This window comes from Mytilus californianus, unplaced genomic scaffold (genome assembly GCF_021869535.1).
Source record: "Mytilus californianus isolate M0D057914Y unplaced genomic scaffold, xbMytCali1.0.p SCAF_11, whole genome shotgun sequence".
Taxonomy (NCBI): Eukaryota; Metazoa; Mollusca; class Bivalvia; order Mytilida; family Mytilidae; genus Mytilus; species Mytilus californianus.
Genome location: NW_026262593.1, coordinates 53,181,818 through 53,197,274, shown reverse-complemented (window position 1 = coordinate 53,197,274; position 15,457 = coordinate 53,181,818). Strand labels below are relative to the sequence as shown.

Here is a 15,457-nt window from a genome sequence, read left to right as displayed (position 1 = left end):
TATGTTAAACTCTGCCAGACATACAACTGGAGGTCAGTCTGGCATCAGCCGAAGTTTTATAGAACAGATAAGTTCAATCGTTTATTAGAGTACTTATCTGACACATTTAAAACATCCTACACCTCTCAAAGTATAGAACAGTTAAACAATAATTTTATATAAAATATTTTACACAGTAGATCTTACATACATTAACAAATAAACTGCATGAAATAAAATAAATTGCATTTTTCTATTACAATAATATAAAACGTGATAAACATAAAATCGAAGGAATAATTGTAACGTCATCTATATCCAAAATTTATGTCAAATATCTGTCACAATATATCACTCTCCTTAGAAATTTTGGACTCCAAAATTAAATAAATATAAAAAAATATTTTAAAGAAATCGCATACAATTTTATGTTTAGTATATTAATCTGAAAATGGATTTATAACTTTTAATTATTAACGTAAATAAATAATTAATATCCATATTAAACCTCAAAACAATATAGAAGACAAGCAATTGAGAAGATTGCGATGCAAAAAAAAAAATAAAGTATAGTATTTTGTTTTTGATTTTAAGCGATAAAAAAACTTGAATACTCTTTTTTTTTTTTAAATATTTTTCTCTTTTTTTTTTCATTTTTGAGACTGCATGTTAATCATACTGTTTAATTGGTGGTTTTATTGTAATTCTTTATAAATCAATTGATGTCTATGATGTTACAATATTTTGGTATTAATTTTAAATCGTTGTTCTTGAAAGTTTGTTACCCGCATGCTTACAATTGAACGTTTAGTTTTACAGTTAATGAAATTTAATTAAAAATATATGCAAAGTGTTTTAAACAAAATGTTGCAAAAATATATGAAATATGAAAAGACTAGAATAAAACTTTAACAGAATTGGAATTGCTTACTTCAGTCTCTAAGTTATTGTTTAATCGTTTTTATGGCGTTCCTGCTTCTGAGGTTACCCATTATATAAAATATTTGTGGCGTCCCTGCTCCTGAGGTAGCCCTTTATGTTAAGTATTTGTGGCGTCCCTGCTCCTGAGGTAGCCCTTTATTTAGTATTTGTGTGGCGTCCCTGCTATTCAGATAGCCTATGCAATATGCTTGCCTATATATATATATATATATATTAAATAATTATTACTTTGTACCGGTATTAGATTATCCAACAGTAAATGGCAACAAGAATTTGACTAACTTGTTCCTAATAGGTAACTTACAAACAAGGAGATTTACTTTATGTAACCCTAAATGAAAGTTGAACCTAATCTTAAAGATGACTGATTGCAAATGATAATATTGACAAGCGTTTGAAATGCAAACAAAGTTCTAATTAACATCATTCTGAAAAGTTATTCAATGGATGATTTAAATTAATAAAATTTTACAACATTTTATCAAAAAAATAATTTTACAACTTATTTTAACAGTATTTTAGTAAAGTTTTTCTTAAAATTTTAAGACATGAAACGCAATACGATTTGTGAAATGAGAATGAACATTTTGTTTCATAGCTGAAAATTTAAATTTTAAAATTTTGATCTTAAAAATAGATTTTAAATAAGCATTTGATGTACTCACAGTTTCATAAAATATGTTTACAATAAAAATACACAACAATATAACTTTAAAGTTCTAAATATCACTGAAGTTGGTAATAGTTCTTGTTTCTTTGAAAATAATGCATTATAATGTTCTTTGATTCTGATTTCCTTTCTATAGTTGATATCGTTGTACAATTGTGTATTCTAATTAAGTCACAAATAAATCATTAACTGGAAACAGATATAAAATTGAAAAGTCCGAAAGGTACATAAATAATGTTTAACTGTAAATATTCCGGTTCGAATTGTCTAAACACTGGCATGCTATAATGTCTGGATATCGATGTTTGGTGTTGGTGTCAGCTCTTAAAGGTCGTCCAACATTTATTAACGGGCCTCAACCAATTATTGTATCTAAAGAATCCACCAATTATTGTATCAAATGAATGAACCACCATTTATTGTAATAAGAAGTTGGTTGATATTTGCGTAATGTAACATGGTCTGCTTACTGTTCTTTTCCCTCAGACTCTCAACAGACGACCTACATCTGTGAGAGCTGGCTCTGATTTTTACATGTTCGGGGGAAACTAGCTTAGAACAATGCCTTTGATGGTGTATGGCATTGCTGCCGATGTAAAGGCAGGCCGGGCGTTGTTGCCGATGTAGAGGCAGGCCGGGAACAACAACAGGAAAGAAAACCAAACTAGAACATCAAGAAACTCGAGCTATTAATATTATAGCGGCTTGATCGTTTATATACTAATTTCTGAATGTCCTAGTAACCCTTAACTGATTGCAACAAACAAAAGAATTTATGCTTTATGAGTTATAAATAAAGTTGCTGACGCAGGTTGACCGCTGTCTAACTTCTAAGACCTTATGTTAAACTCTGCCAGACATACAACTGGAGGTCAGTCTGGCATCAGCCGAAGATTTATAGAACAGATAAGTTCAATCGTTTATTAGAGTACTTATCTGACACATTTAAAACATCCTACACCTCTCAAAGTATAGAACAGTTAAACAATAATTTTATATAAAATATTTTACACAGTAGATCTTACATACATTAACAAATAAACTGCATGAAATAAAATAAATTGCATTTTTCTATTACAATAATATAAAACGTGATAAACATAAAATCGAAGGAATAATTGTAACGTCATCTATATCCAAAATTTATGTCAAATATCTGTCACAATACAACCTTATCATGCATTTTTTTGTGTGTAAATACTATGTTCAGAATAAATACACAACAAACATTATTCTATGCACATGTGTGTTTGCGAAGTGTCACCTTTTTGTTGCTTATTAAAAGATAGTAGCACGAAAAAAAGATTTAACACAACCAGTTTCCCTGTAAGTCTATCCAGTTAATGTGGTTAATTAAATGTCAGAAAATCTGATATTTTATTGCCGATGCCATTTTGATTATAATTATTTCAACATTCAAATTAATCTGGTCTAGACAGGGTTTAAATATCACTGATGATATACTAACTTACATCACAATATTTTATTTAGGATTCCTAATTAGACGGCGGTATTAAACATGTCTAGCTGGCAGTAATGGTCTACTTTTCGGAGTATTATCTACATAAGATCCTCATTTGTTTTCTTCCGATTACTGGTATTTTGCGTGCATTTAAGGATGTTCGCTACTCTGTTTCAAAATAACAAGCTTTTTAAATGAATGTAATTGAAGGAACCAAAAAAGCAGAAAAAAATGAAGGGTCTGTGTGTTTGTTTTCGAGATATAAGCATTTGAAAATTTGGCGGGAAATGATTCTATCTAGATTTTTCTTCATTTAACATTGGCACCTTTTTTCTTTAAAAAAAAAACAAGAAAAATAACAAGGATTTTATAAGATTTTCAAATATGGCCTTTTTAAACTATATGTAATAAAATTATGAAAAGAAAAGTAGGTGTTTGTGGGCAAAAATTCTAATGGAACTGTATGTGTCGCGAACCGCGATTTATTTTCTTTTCGTTTTTTGAATGTGCTCCATATTTATTATTATGTAACTTAAGGATTCGTTCATTGTATTCATAACTCCGTTTATTGTCTATTATTTAAGTAATTTAATGATCCGTTCATTGTATTCATAACTCCGTTAATTGTCTATTATTCATGTAATTTATTCACATGACATATCGTCAACGGAGAAACGGAGTTGTATTGTGTATAAAAGAAATAGATTTGTAATTTGAAAGATAGAGTAAAATAAATGTTATATAGTGATTCTGAGTTGTGTCTTAAATAATTCCAATGATTGTGTTGACAAGGACTTACGCAACATTGTTTGGTGCCGGAACCCGGAAGTGAAAAACAAACAAAGTGAGTTAACAAAATATTGTGCAAAATGCCAGCTTCTAGTTATCTTGAAGGTGTTAGAACAAGATATCGTAATTGTCTTCAAATGGAAATTCGATTGGAATTATCAATTCTAAAGACAGAAGTGCCTCTTCCTGAACATCAGCAATATGTGTTGAAGTCGTCAAAGCGTGTTGAAAAATTGAAACTTTATGTAAACAAATTGGAAGTTCAGAGCGGTAAAGTAGCCAGTGCACTTGGAGAAGAAGAAACAGAAGAAATTGAAAATGTAGTAGAAGAGGATTGTCAACTGTGCTCTGAGGCTACGGATTGTTATTTGGATTTGGAGCAATACAAAGAAAGGTTAGTTGAATTTATCAAACAGGAAAGTGGTGAAAAATATGAAAATTTCAATCCTATCCAAATAGTTGAATTTCAAAGAGAAATGAAAGATAAAGTTGAAACTCAAATGAAACAGCAAAATGAAATATTGATTAGACAACAAATGAAAGAAAACGATGAGTCATCTGTGAAACTGCCAAAGATAGATATTATTTCATTTCATGGTGACAAAATCAAATGGATAGAATTCTGGGATTCTTTTGAAAGCACTATACACAAGAACAAAAAGCTTTCGAAGGTTGAGAAATTCAATTATTTGAAAAGTAAACTTGGTGGTGAAGCGAAACAAGCAATATCAGGTTTAAACTTGTCAAATGATAATTACGAAGTTGCAGTTTCAATTTTGCAAGAAAGATTTGGAAATATTCAGGTTGTTATTGATTTACATTATAATGAGATAATTAATTTAGAATCGGCGCAAACAAAACTTCTTCTCTAAGAAATTTCTTAGATACATTAAACCGTCATTTACGTAGTTTAGAAGTGCTAAAGCAAAATGTGAGTCAAGACATATTTGTATCTATGGTTAAAAGCAAGTTACCAGAGGAAGTTCTTCTTCAGTTAGAAATTCAAAAGTGATCACAAGAAAAATGGACAGTTATGAGTTTATGTGACAAATTACGTGATTATGTGGTTGCGAGAGAAAAGTCTGATAAAAATGAGACACCCAAAGAACGATCCAACGGAGCGTCCAACGGAGCTTCCAACAAAGCGTTCAACGGAGGACAGAATTTCCGTCCGAAGAATAAACATTGGCAGACAAAAAATTCCAGATATCAAAATGGTAATCGAAATGGTCAATTAGTAAAGTCAGCTGAAGCTTTAGTGGCAACTACAGATAGTAAACCAAGTAACATATCTTATTTTGAAAAATGTAGATATTGTTATCAACATAATTGGAGTGATGAATGCCCAAAGTATCAAAGTATTGAGGAACGCAAACGACAATTAAAAGGAAGTTGTTACAAATGTCTAAAATATGGACATCAATCAGCTGATTGCAAAAGAAACAAAATATGCATCCATTGTAATGAAAGAGATTCTCACCATAGAAGTTTATGTCCGAAGAAATTCAAATTGAAATTAACTTGTGTTCATTTGTCAGAAGAATATAGTGGTAATTTCACAGAAGAATGTGTCAATGGTATAGATTTAAACGCTTATTCTGATGAAGGATGTGAAGTTGTTCATGAAAATGTGTTTATTTCATCTAGTGAAATGGTTTTGATGCAAACAGCAAAAACTAAAATTGGGAAGCCTACTAATTCTATGCAACAGGAAACAAGAATTTTATTTGATTCTGGATCACAGAGGACGTATACTTCCCAGAAACTGGCCACCAAACTCAAACTGAAAGGTGAAAAAGAAGAAGAAATAAAACTTGCAACATTCGGCAGTGATAAACCGAAAATTGTGAAGACATCTTCAACAAAATTGAACATCAAACTTAACAACGGAAAATTCTTCAGTATTGTCGCCAATATTGTGCCAGTCATTAGTGGGAGTGTTCAAAGGAAAAGAATTGATATTTCATCTGTGGAACATTTAAAACATTTCGTAAAGGATGTGGAACTAGCCGACGATATTCCATTACGGAGTGAGTCTTCTGCAGTAGAATTGTTAATTGGCAATGATTATTATTTGGATTTGATATTGTCTCAGAGAATAGAAATACAACCTGGATTATACATGTGGCATCAAAATTAGGATGGATATTGACAGGAAGATCACAGAAAATGGATGACGAAAAAACTGAAACTGGATTGCTGATCCTTTCAAATACAGGTGTTATGACGATGACAAACCATTATACAACTTTACCAAACATTACAGACCTTTGGAATTTAGATTCGATAGGAATTACTGAACAGATTGAAAGTGTTGGTGATTCAAAGGCAATGAAAACGTTCAAAGAAACCTTACAATATGAAAATATGAGGTATTTTGTTAAATGGCCTTGGAAAGAAGAAAATTATGAACTACCAGTGAATAGAGAACTTGCCATGGGTCGATTGAAGTCCTGTGTTGCGCGAATGCGAAATAAACCAGAGTTGATGACTCAATATAATTCAGTTATCCAAGATCAGTAAAAGAAAGGTATAATCGAATTGGTAGACGAGAAGAAAGTTGATGGAAGAAAACATTTTATTCCACACCACGCAGTTATAACTCCACAAAAATCGACAACTAAGCTGAGAATAGTGTATGATGCTTCTGCTAAGATGAACAAGGATGTCAACAATTTAAATGAGTGTCTATATCGTGGTCCAGTTATGCTTCGCAATCTCTGTGGTATATTAATAAGATTCAGGCTTCACAGAATAGCTCTAGTTGCAGATATTGAGAAGGCATTTCTTCAAGTCGGGCTTCAAAACAGCGATCGAGATGTAACAAGATTTTTATGGTTAAAAGATAGTGAGAATTTTTCTTTAAATAATTAAAATATTCAGGAATTTCGTTTTTGCCGTGTTCCCTTTGGTGTAATATCTAGTCCATTCCTTCTTGCAGCTACCATTGAAAGTCATCTTAACAAGTATAATACGCCTACAGCAGAGCTAATTAGGAATAACATTTATGTGGATAATCTCATTACTGGTGCAAATACCGTAACAGATGCTTTGACACATTACTCAGAATCAAAACAAATATTTAAGGATGCTTCAATGAATCTAAGAGAATGGATTTCGAATAGCCAGTCAGTGAATGATTTCCTTCTACCTGAAGACAAGCCAAAGGTGAATCAAACCAAAGTTCTTGGACATCTGTGGAATATTAAAAATGATACAATATCTGTGAAACATTGTCAGTCCTCTATCAACTCAGGAAACATAACAAAACGGAAGACATTAAAGGAAATATCAGAAGTGTTCGATCCGCTAGGATTATTTTCTCCTATTCTTATAAGTGGTAAAATATTTCTTCAGGATTTATGGAAGAAACACTTACGTTGGGATGACGAATTACAAGGAACAGACTCATTAAAATGGGGTTCTATTCAAACAGAACTACAAAAGGTGTCCGAATGCCAAATTTCAAGAAGTATTGGTTTTATGACTGGGGAAGATAAAGTTCAATACAGGCTTTTGTGTTTTTGTGATGCCTCTGGGAGTGCGTATGCGACTGTTATATATTTGCATCAAACTAGTTACAAATATAGTAAGTGTGATCTAATATTTTCAAAATCAAGGTTAGCGCCAGTAAAAGGGATGACTATTCCGAGGCTGGAATTGATGGGTGTTTTGATAGGTATCAGGTGTTTAGCATTCGTTAAAGGTGAATTAAATGTACCCATTGAAACGATATATCTTTGGACAGACTCGCAGTGTGTTTTAACGTGGATTTCGACAAAAAAGGACCTTGGTGTATTTGTGAAAAGTCGAATAACGGAAATCAAAAATCATAAAGATGTTAAACTCTTGTATGTTTCCACCAAAGAAAACCCAGCAGACGTTGCAACAAGAGGAACATCGACTAGACAGCTCTGTGACAATAGTCTGTGGTGGCACGGTCCCGAGTGGCCTTTGAATGACATTAATCAATGGAAAATATTCACCTGTGAAGATTTATTAGCTAAAGAAGAATATAAATGTGAGTTGAAAGTAGGAAAGAAAACAACAGAAAGTAGTGCATTGCTCTGTACCAAAGAAATTGAAGAAAATCAGATTGAAGCACCGTATGGAATACAGTGCAACAATTTCTCATCGTATTACAAACTTATACGAGTGACTGCATGGGCTGATCGATTCATTTCACGAATTAAGAAAATTTCAGTAAAGACTAGCAAAATCTTGACATGCGAGGAACTAAAAATTGCAGAAGAAAAATGGATTAAATTTGTACAAAGGAAGAATTATTCAGATATTTTTAGTGCAATATGTGAAAACAAAACAAACAACCTACAGAATCAACTTGGGCTTTTCATATCTGATGATGGGTTTTTACGTTGTAAAGGGAGATTCGAAAATGCAGATCTGAGTGAAGCAGCTAGAATACCGATTCTTCTTCCGCGTGGGGAGGACTTCACGCGTTTGATCATTGAAAGAATACACAAAGACCTCTTTCATAGTGGTGTATCACAAACTCTCAGTAAAATAAGACACAAGTACTGGATTCCACAAGGTCGTTCCACAGTTAGACAAGTTTTACGACATTGCTTGGTATGTCGCAAGTTTGAAGGTGGACCTTACCGAATGCCTAAGATGCCCCCATATCCAAAATCTAGAGTATCACAATCCATTCCGTTTGCAAGTACTGGCCTAAATTATCTAGGACCGATCTATGTGAAATTTAATGGCGAGAACAAGAAAAGATGGGTATGTTTGTTTACCTGTTTTGTTACACGTGCTATACATTTAGAATTGTTGAATGATATGACAACTGAAGAATTTTTGTACGCATGTAGAAGATTCGTTTCAATTCGAGGTGCTCCATGCAATATCCTAAGTGATAATGCAGCCCAGTTCAAGTTAGGAAGTGCAACCTTATATTTAGTTTGGAAGAAAGTGATTAAATGTGATGACGTTCAAAACTATGTGTCTAATGCTGGCATTCGCTGGACGTTTATAACGGAATTAGCACCATGGATGGGAGGTTTTTACGAAAGGCTTGTTGGAGTAGTAAAACGTTCTTTGCGAAAAGTTCTGAAAGGAAGGTTAGTCAGCGACGTTCAACTACTAACAGTAATTAAAGAAACTGAAGCAATTGTTAATGCCAGACCAATAATTTACATAGGTGATGATGTGAATTCAAATATTAACAAGCCACTTACTCACATTGAACCCAAATATTGGTATTCCAGAAATTGAATATGATATAAATGACCAAAGTTACTCACCTGTTGAAAATTCAACTGACAAATTACTTAAGATGTGGAAAAAAGGACAAAAACTTTTGGATTCGTCTTGGACAATGTGGAGGGATGAATATTTATTAAGTTTGAGAGAAAGAACCCATACCAAGTTAAAGTGTGGTAGAGTGAAATCACCATATGCTCCAATCGTTGGAGATGTTGTCTTAATTAAAGATAACCTTCCAAGAGGAGTGTGGAAATTAGGAAGACTAGTACAGTTAATTCATAGTAATGATTGTGAGATTAGATCAGCGAAAGTAGTTCTTTCATCAAGAAAAGTTATTAGTCGTCCGCTGAATTTATTATACCCTTTGGAAATTGAAGAAAAACCAGAGTTGGAGGAGAATACGTCTCACAGTGAATCTGCTGAAACAAGACCTGTAAGGAAGTCTGCTGAAAAGGCTAGACGTAATATCAAAGATTTTTACGGTGAATAATAGTTTGATTTCGGGAGAGTGTATATAATTTAACATTGTAAATAATTGTAACAAGATTGAACTAGAGGAGTTATTTTTTTAAATTATCGATTATATACTATCGAAGACATAAGCGATGACGATACAATTCTAGATTTGTTACAAGACCTAAATGATATTCAAGATGATAGTGGGGAAGATTTTAATATTGATGAATTCTTATCAAGTGATGAAAGTGAAAATTTAATTCATGATGAAAATAATAATATATGTGAAAATTTCAATTTTGATGATTGTCTTTCAAATACGGAAATTGAAGGATTGATTCATCTCCTGATACTTTTGAACACAGTGTCGAAAATAATAGTACAGATAATGAAGTAATTGTGATAAGTGATGAAGAATGCCGTGATAATCCTGAAACTGCTGTAGAGATTTCACATGTGACAACCAAAACACAAACAATTGTATTAAAATTTACAAGGACTGTTTCTTATATCAATGGAGATGAAGTTTTTTCTGAAATCGAAACAGAACAACAATATTCTGAACATTATAATTAAAAACCAGATTTCTTGTCGGGTGTGTCGCGAACCGCGAATTATTTTCTTTTCATTTTTTGAATGTGCTCCATATTTATTATTATGTAACTTAAGGATCCGTTCATTGTATTCATAACTCCGTTTATTGTCTATTATTTAAGTAATTTAATGATCCGTTTACTGTATTCATAACTCCGTTAATTGTCTATTATTTATGTAATGTATTCACATGACATATCGTCAACGGAGAAACGGAGTTGTATTGTGTATAAAAGAAATAGATTTGTAATTTGAAAGATAGAGTAAAATAAATGTTATATAGTGATTCTGAGTTGTGTCTTAAATAATTCCAATGATTGTGTTGACAAGGACTTACGCAACAGTATGTATAAAACCAGAGGATTCCGAATATCTGGCAAACATTCAAAAACAAGAGGAGCGAACATCCATAAGGAATGACTGTAATATTTTTTTTTCTGTCTATGAAGATATAACAACAAAAATGTGGTGCACACTGAATAATCCGCGAAGCGTGTTGTTTAAAAGTGTGCATCACATTTTTTTTAAGGTTTTTTCGAATAAACAGAAACATATTACAGTCATGCCTTATAATTTAATTCTTAATTCTATTTGTAAGGAGTAAATTATGAAAAAAACGTCGGTGATGACATCACGGTCATATGACAAAATTATGTCTATGAGCTGATAGACAAAAAACTTTCAGCCAATCAGATGACGTGTTACATCCAAAATTAAATTATATCTGTATATTAACAGAGTTCATGTTGTGATGATCTCCTTCGGAGAATTGAAAACAAGGAGTATGTAGAAAATATCTGAATCAGAGTAATTTTCCATCACTATGAATTTCTTGTTTACTTATTACATATAAGGCAATTAATAAAATAAGAAAAATAAAAGAGGCGTGGCTATTTTCCGATGCTTCTGTTTCAGTCACAAAGTTTATATATTGAACAAATTAAGCAGACACCAAGAAGCAATCAAAAGTTATGTGTCACAGGAAAAAGACAAACAACAGGTGCATGTACCTAAATTATTTTAAAAACTAAAGATTGAGGAGCACGAACCTTACCAAAATCTTCGTTTAAACATTGGGGTGCTCCGGAATTAATTTTTGTTGAACTAAATAGCTACTTTTGCACATATAAAAATAAGAAGATGTGGTATGATTGCCAATAAGACAACTCTCCACAAGAGACCAAATGACACAGAAATTAACAACTAAAGGTCACCGCACGGCCTTCAACAATGAACAAAGCCCATACCGCATAGTCAGCTATGAAAAGACTCCGAAATGACAAATGTAAAGCACTTTTTGAGTACTATAACTTAACAGTTCTGACATGTAACTAAATAATAAAGCACTAAACTATTGTAATATTTTAGTACCATAATTTTACAATACAAAATTATTCCTACAAATATGAAATATTATGTGTATACCTCCGTTGTATAGTACTATGAACGTACAATAAATATATAGCAAATGTAATTCATTGTTATTATAACTTGACAGATAATTGTATTTAAAGTGCAATAATTCAAAATTACTGGACAAGCACAAAACCTTTTTTTTTGTGTATCTTAAATGTTCTGCGCATTAATAGTATGAAACTTACTTACAACTTTAAGTACAAATCCAGTACTATGACATTAATCATGAAACTAAAATAGTACAATTATTTCAAACTAATGAAAAAGTACTACATTATTTAGGTAAGTTTTCCAACTTTCAGAGTTACAGTACTAATAACGTACATCTGCAAACGTAGCTGTGTAAGGACTTTTATTCATCCACTGTGGAAACCAATACTACAATGCATATGTTCCGGACCATATGAGTATTTGGACCATACGCGTATGGTCATGACCATATGCGTATACGCGTATGGTACGACCATACGCGTATGGTCGGACCATATGAGTATTATACTCGTTTGGCTATTAATGGGCCGGACCATATGAGTATTTAGACCATATACGTATTTTTCGAATAATTATAACTTCTTTTTCAGGAACATCCAGCTCATTATCTGAAAAACCACACAAGTTATACGTTTTGAATTCTTTTATCTTTTACATATTGTCTGAATCTTGGTGTATCTGTTATTTTTTATTTGCTTGTGTCAATTTAAATCCCTTTATATTGTCGAGATTTCTTCATTATTTCTGCTGAATTTTATATATTTGATGTGATTCTTGCTAATTTTCATACGACCTTACTGTTATTGTATTACTAATATCGTATGAATAAGAGAACCAACACACGACTAAATTAACTTAAAACATTTTATAAGAAACATTTAAGAAATTATAATGTACATGTACATGTAATAAAATTAAATTTAAACACCGAAATAAATTTGAAAAAATAAAAAAAAAGAGGCTACAATGACCAAAGTTCCTGTGAGTTAAGCAATTGACTTATTGTTTAACAATCCTTTGAGATATTTCTAGAAGTAATTTTCCTAAGTCGACATATTGCTTTTCGTAAGGACAAAGCGATAATGACCATGTATAAACTATAATTCTAACTTGTAAGTAATATTCACTTTATTAAATTGATTATAATGTAGTAATGATTACTGTATGATTAAACAAGTAAAAATTTCATTTTTGACACTCTTTATTTGTGTGTCACCTTTTCATCGTTCATCATGTCAATTAGCCGGACCATATGAGTATACACGCAGATGTTCATGACCATACGCGTATGGTCCAAATACTCATATGGTCCGGAACATATATTCGATATATAAATAACATTTACATGTTCATAGACACTTCATATTTATATTGTGTTTCCGAAATTAATTACAACCTAAGTGTTTTTATAAACACCGGTCAATCAACCGAATATGTCGCCAGTCGAAGCTAACTTAGGACTAGGACGTGTCCTAAGGTGGTCTTAGGAAACGTCTTAGTCCTAAGTCAGGTTGACGAAAGTCTCCTAAGATAAGGTATGTCCTAAATTTGGTCCAATAAGTTACGATGTCCTAAGTCGAAATAAAAACAACAAATATATTATTCAGTCAGTACTTGAAGAATTTATCATAGTGTAGATACTATCCAATGTCTTCTCCTTAATATTATTCGTCGCCACATTGGATAACTTGCTGAATAAAATTCCCCTATGTTTATTTACCTCGGCTAGCAGAATTTAATAATTATAACAATAATTTCCTTTATTCCAACATGATAACATGTTTAGTCAAATTAAAGACAGTTTACAGTAAGGTCCTGCATTATATACATGTACTACAGTGGTTTTCCATTCGTTTGATTTGTTTGGGCTTTTGATTTTGCCATTTGATAAGGGACTTTCTGTTTTGATTTTTCCTTGGAGTTCGGTATTTTTGTTGTTTACTTTTTACAACGTAAAGTATAAAATTCAATAATAAAAATACTAATACAAATATTAAACTATAATTATACTGTTATTAGAATTAAACAAAATATTCTTTAATATGTGCTTTTTTTCAAGATTCAATTGTGTTACATTGTTTTAAATTTGTAGGAAAAAGATAAGACATATCTTAGGACATATCCTAGTAAGATACTTTCATTGACATGGCACCATGATACTTGAATGGGGGCGTAACTCACGATAATTGAAGATAATAGCGACGAGCTAATCGAGGCAAAATTTGTTTTCGACGACTTTATACTACAAATTTATATATGTAGGACTCAAATCTATGGTGGGTTCCAGATCTATGGCAAATTCCTAATCTATGGTAAAAATGATGTCACAAACGCCAAATAAATCACAAATCTATGGCAGGTTTTTGTTTTCTCCAAATCTATGGCAGATTTGGATAGTACGTAATTTTCCGTCACAATTAAATAACGTCATGTAACGTTGAAGCTGCCGCTGACAGCGACGGTTTTGTTATACAAAAGGAAAAGGAAAAGATCAAAAAGTAAGTTTGCAAAGGATCTAAATCAACCTTAATTCAGAATTGTTGTTGTTTCTATCCTTGATGCCTTCTTCTCGTGTTGCTGGTGTTGCCCTCACCCTTAATTGTACGAGCTTTTATTGTGCATTTTGGTTTGCTTTTTGCTGTTTTATGTAATGTTTTGTATCCCTATGATCTCTTAAATTTTCTATTAGAAGTAACAAAACGTAAATTATTTTGACATCTATATAACAGTGACTACCTGGACTGTTGTAGCAAATAATCTTTCTTGAGATTCAGTGGAGAGAAAAAAATATGTCATAGATTTCTTATAGATATTAATAATATTAATGTTTTCCCCGCTATAAATATGCGAATAACTGTACTGTTGGAGAAATAAGGATTTTATTTTATAATGTCAGGGGTTGGAGGCGAGTCAATGTTCATGACAGGACTTACATCGTCATCAGTCAAACAAAATTTAAATTATCTAACGCTCAAAGTCAAATAGATATTTGTTAAAAATTCAAACTACATTTTGTGTTGGTTAAATAATGGGTCAAGCATGCAGGTACCATGCACAGAGTAGAAAATACTTATCCTTCCGGGGCACATGATTTCAACCCTAAAGTCTGTGTTCATTTTAGAAACGGTTATGGATATGCTTCCTAGTAATAGTCATATTTTGTTTTTCTTTTACAATGTACTGGTTTTTACTTAAAAGCAGCTCTTTCGCTACCTTTGGACATTTCGACCTCGAAATCATTGATCATTGGTCAGATATGTACTGACTGGTCCGACCTTTGCAGAAAATCTGTCATTGATTTGAAATCTAGAAATCCGCAATAGATTAGGATACTGAAAAAAAGTTGCCTTAGGTTAGGAAAATAAAAAAACACTGCCATAGATTAGGGTTCTAAAAAATCAGCCATAGATTGAGAATGGCATGACGTCATATTTACCATAGATTAGGAATCTGCCATAGATCTGGAACCCACCATAGATTTGAGTCCTACATATATAACAGGATATTTTATATTCTTTTGGTGGTCAAAAAAAGGGGGATGTATACGACCCTGGGGCCTGTTTATCGAAACTGTCCTAACATCGGTCCTAAGAATTTCTTAGGACAGAAATTAGGATAAAGTTAGGACCGACTTACGACATGTCTCAGCATGCACATCGAAGCTATCTTAGGATTATCTTAGCTAGGATGTCCTAACCGCTGTCCTAAGTATTGGCGTAAAAGAAAATAACAAATTAAAAATGAAAAAATGAAAATATTGTATCAAATTTAACCAATAACTATTATTTAAAAAAAAAGATAAATAATTAGAAAATAATTATTAGTTTTAAATTAAAGGTGATAAATATTTTTATATTATAATTGTACATTTAAACTGATAAAACAAAACATAAGACAAAAATATAACTACGTTTTATATAAGCATTGAA

The 15,457-nt window shown here is 32.0% G+C and overlaps 2 protein-coding genes across 2 annotated transcripts in view; both read left to right on the top strand.

The window, feature by feature from the left end:
* Positions 1 to 15,457, top strand: part of LOC127720312 (uncharacterized) — a 416,307-nt gene that overhangs the window by 261,033 nt on the left and 139,817 nt on the right. The gene's annotated exons all lie outside the window — the stretch shown is intronic.
* Positions 4,876 to 5,982, top strand: LOC127719240 (uncharacterized). The gene has a single exon (XM_052225257.1). It carries the CDS (start codon positions 4,876 to 4,878, stop codon positions 5,980 to 5,982), a length of 1,107 nt encoding a protein of 368 aa, XP_052081217.1.

What these genes read in the sequence shown, in the direction of transcription:
- LOC127719240 (XM_052225257.1), top strand. Translation starts at nt 4,876, where the DNA reads ATGAGTTTATGTGACAAATTACGTGATTATGTGGTTGCGAGAGAAAAG.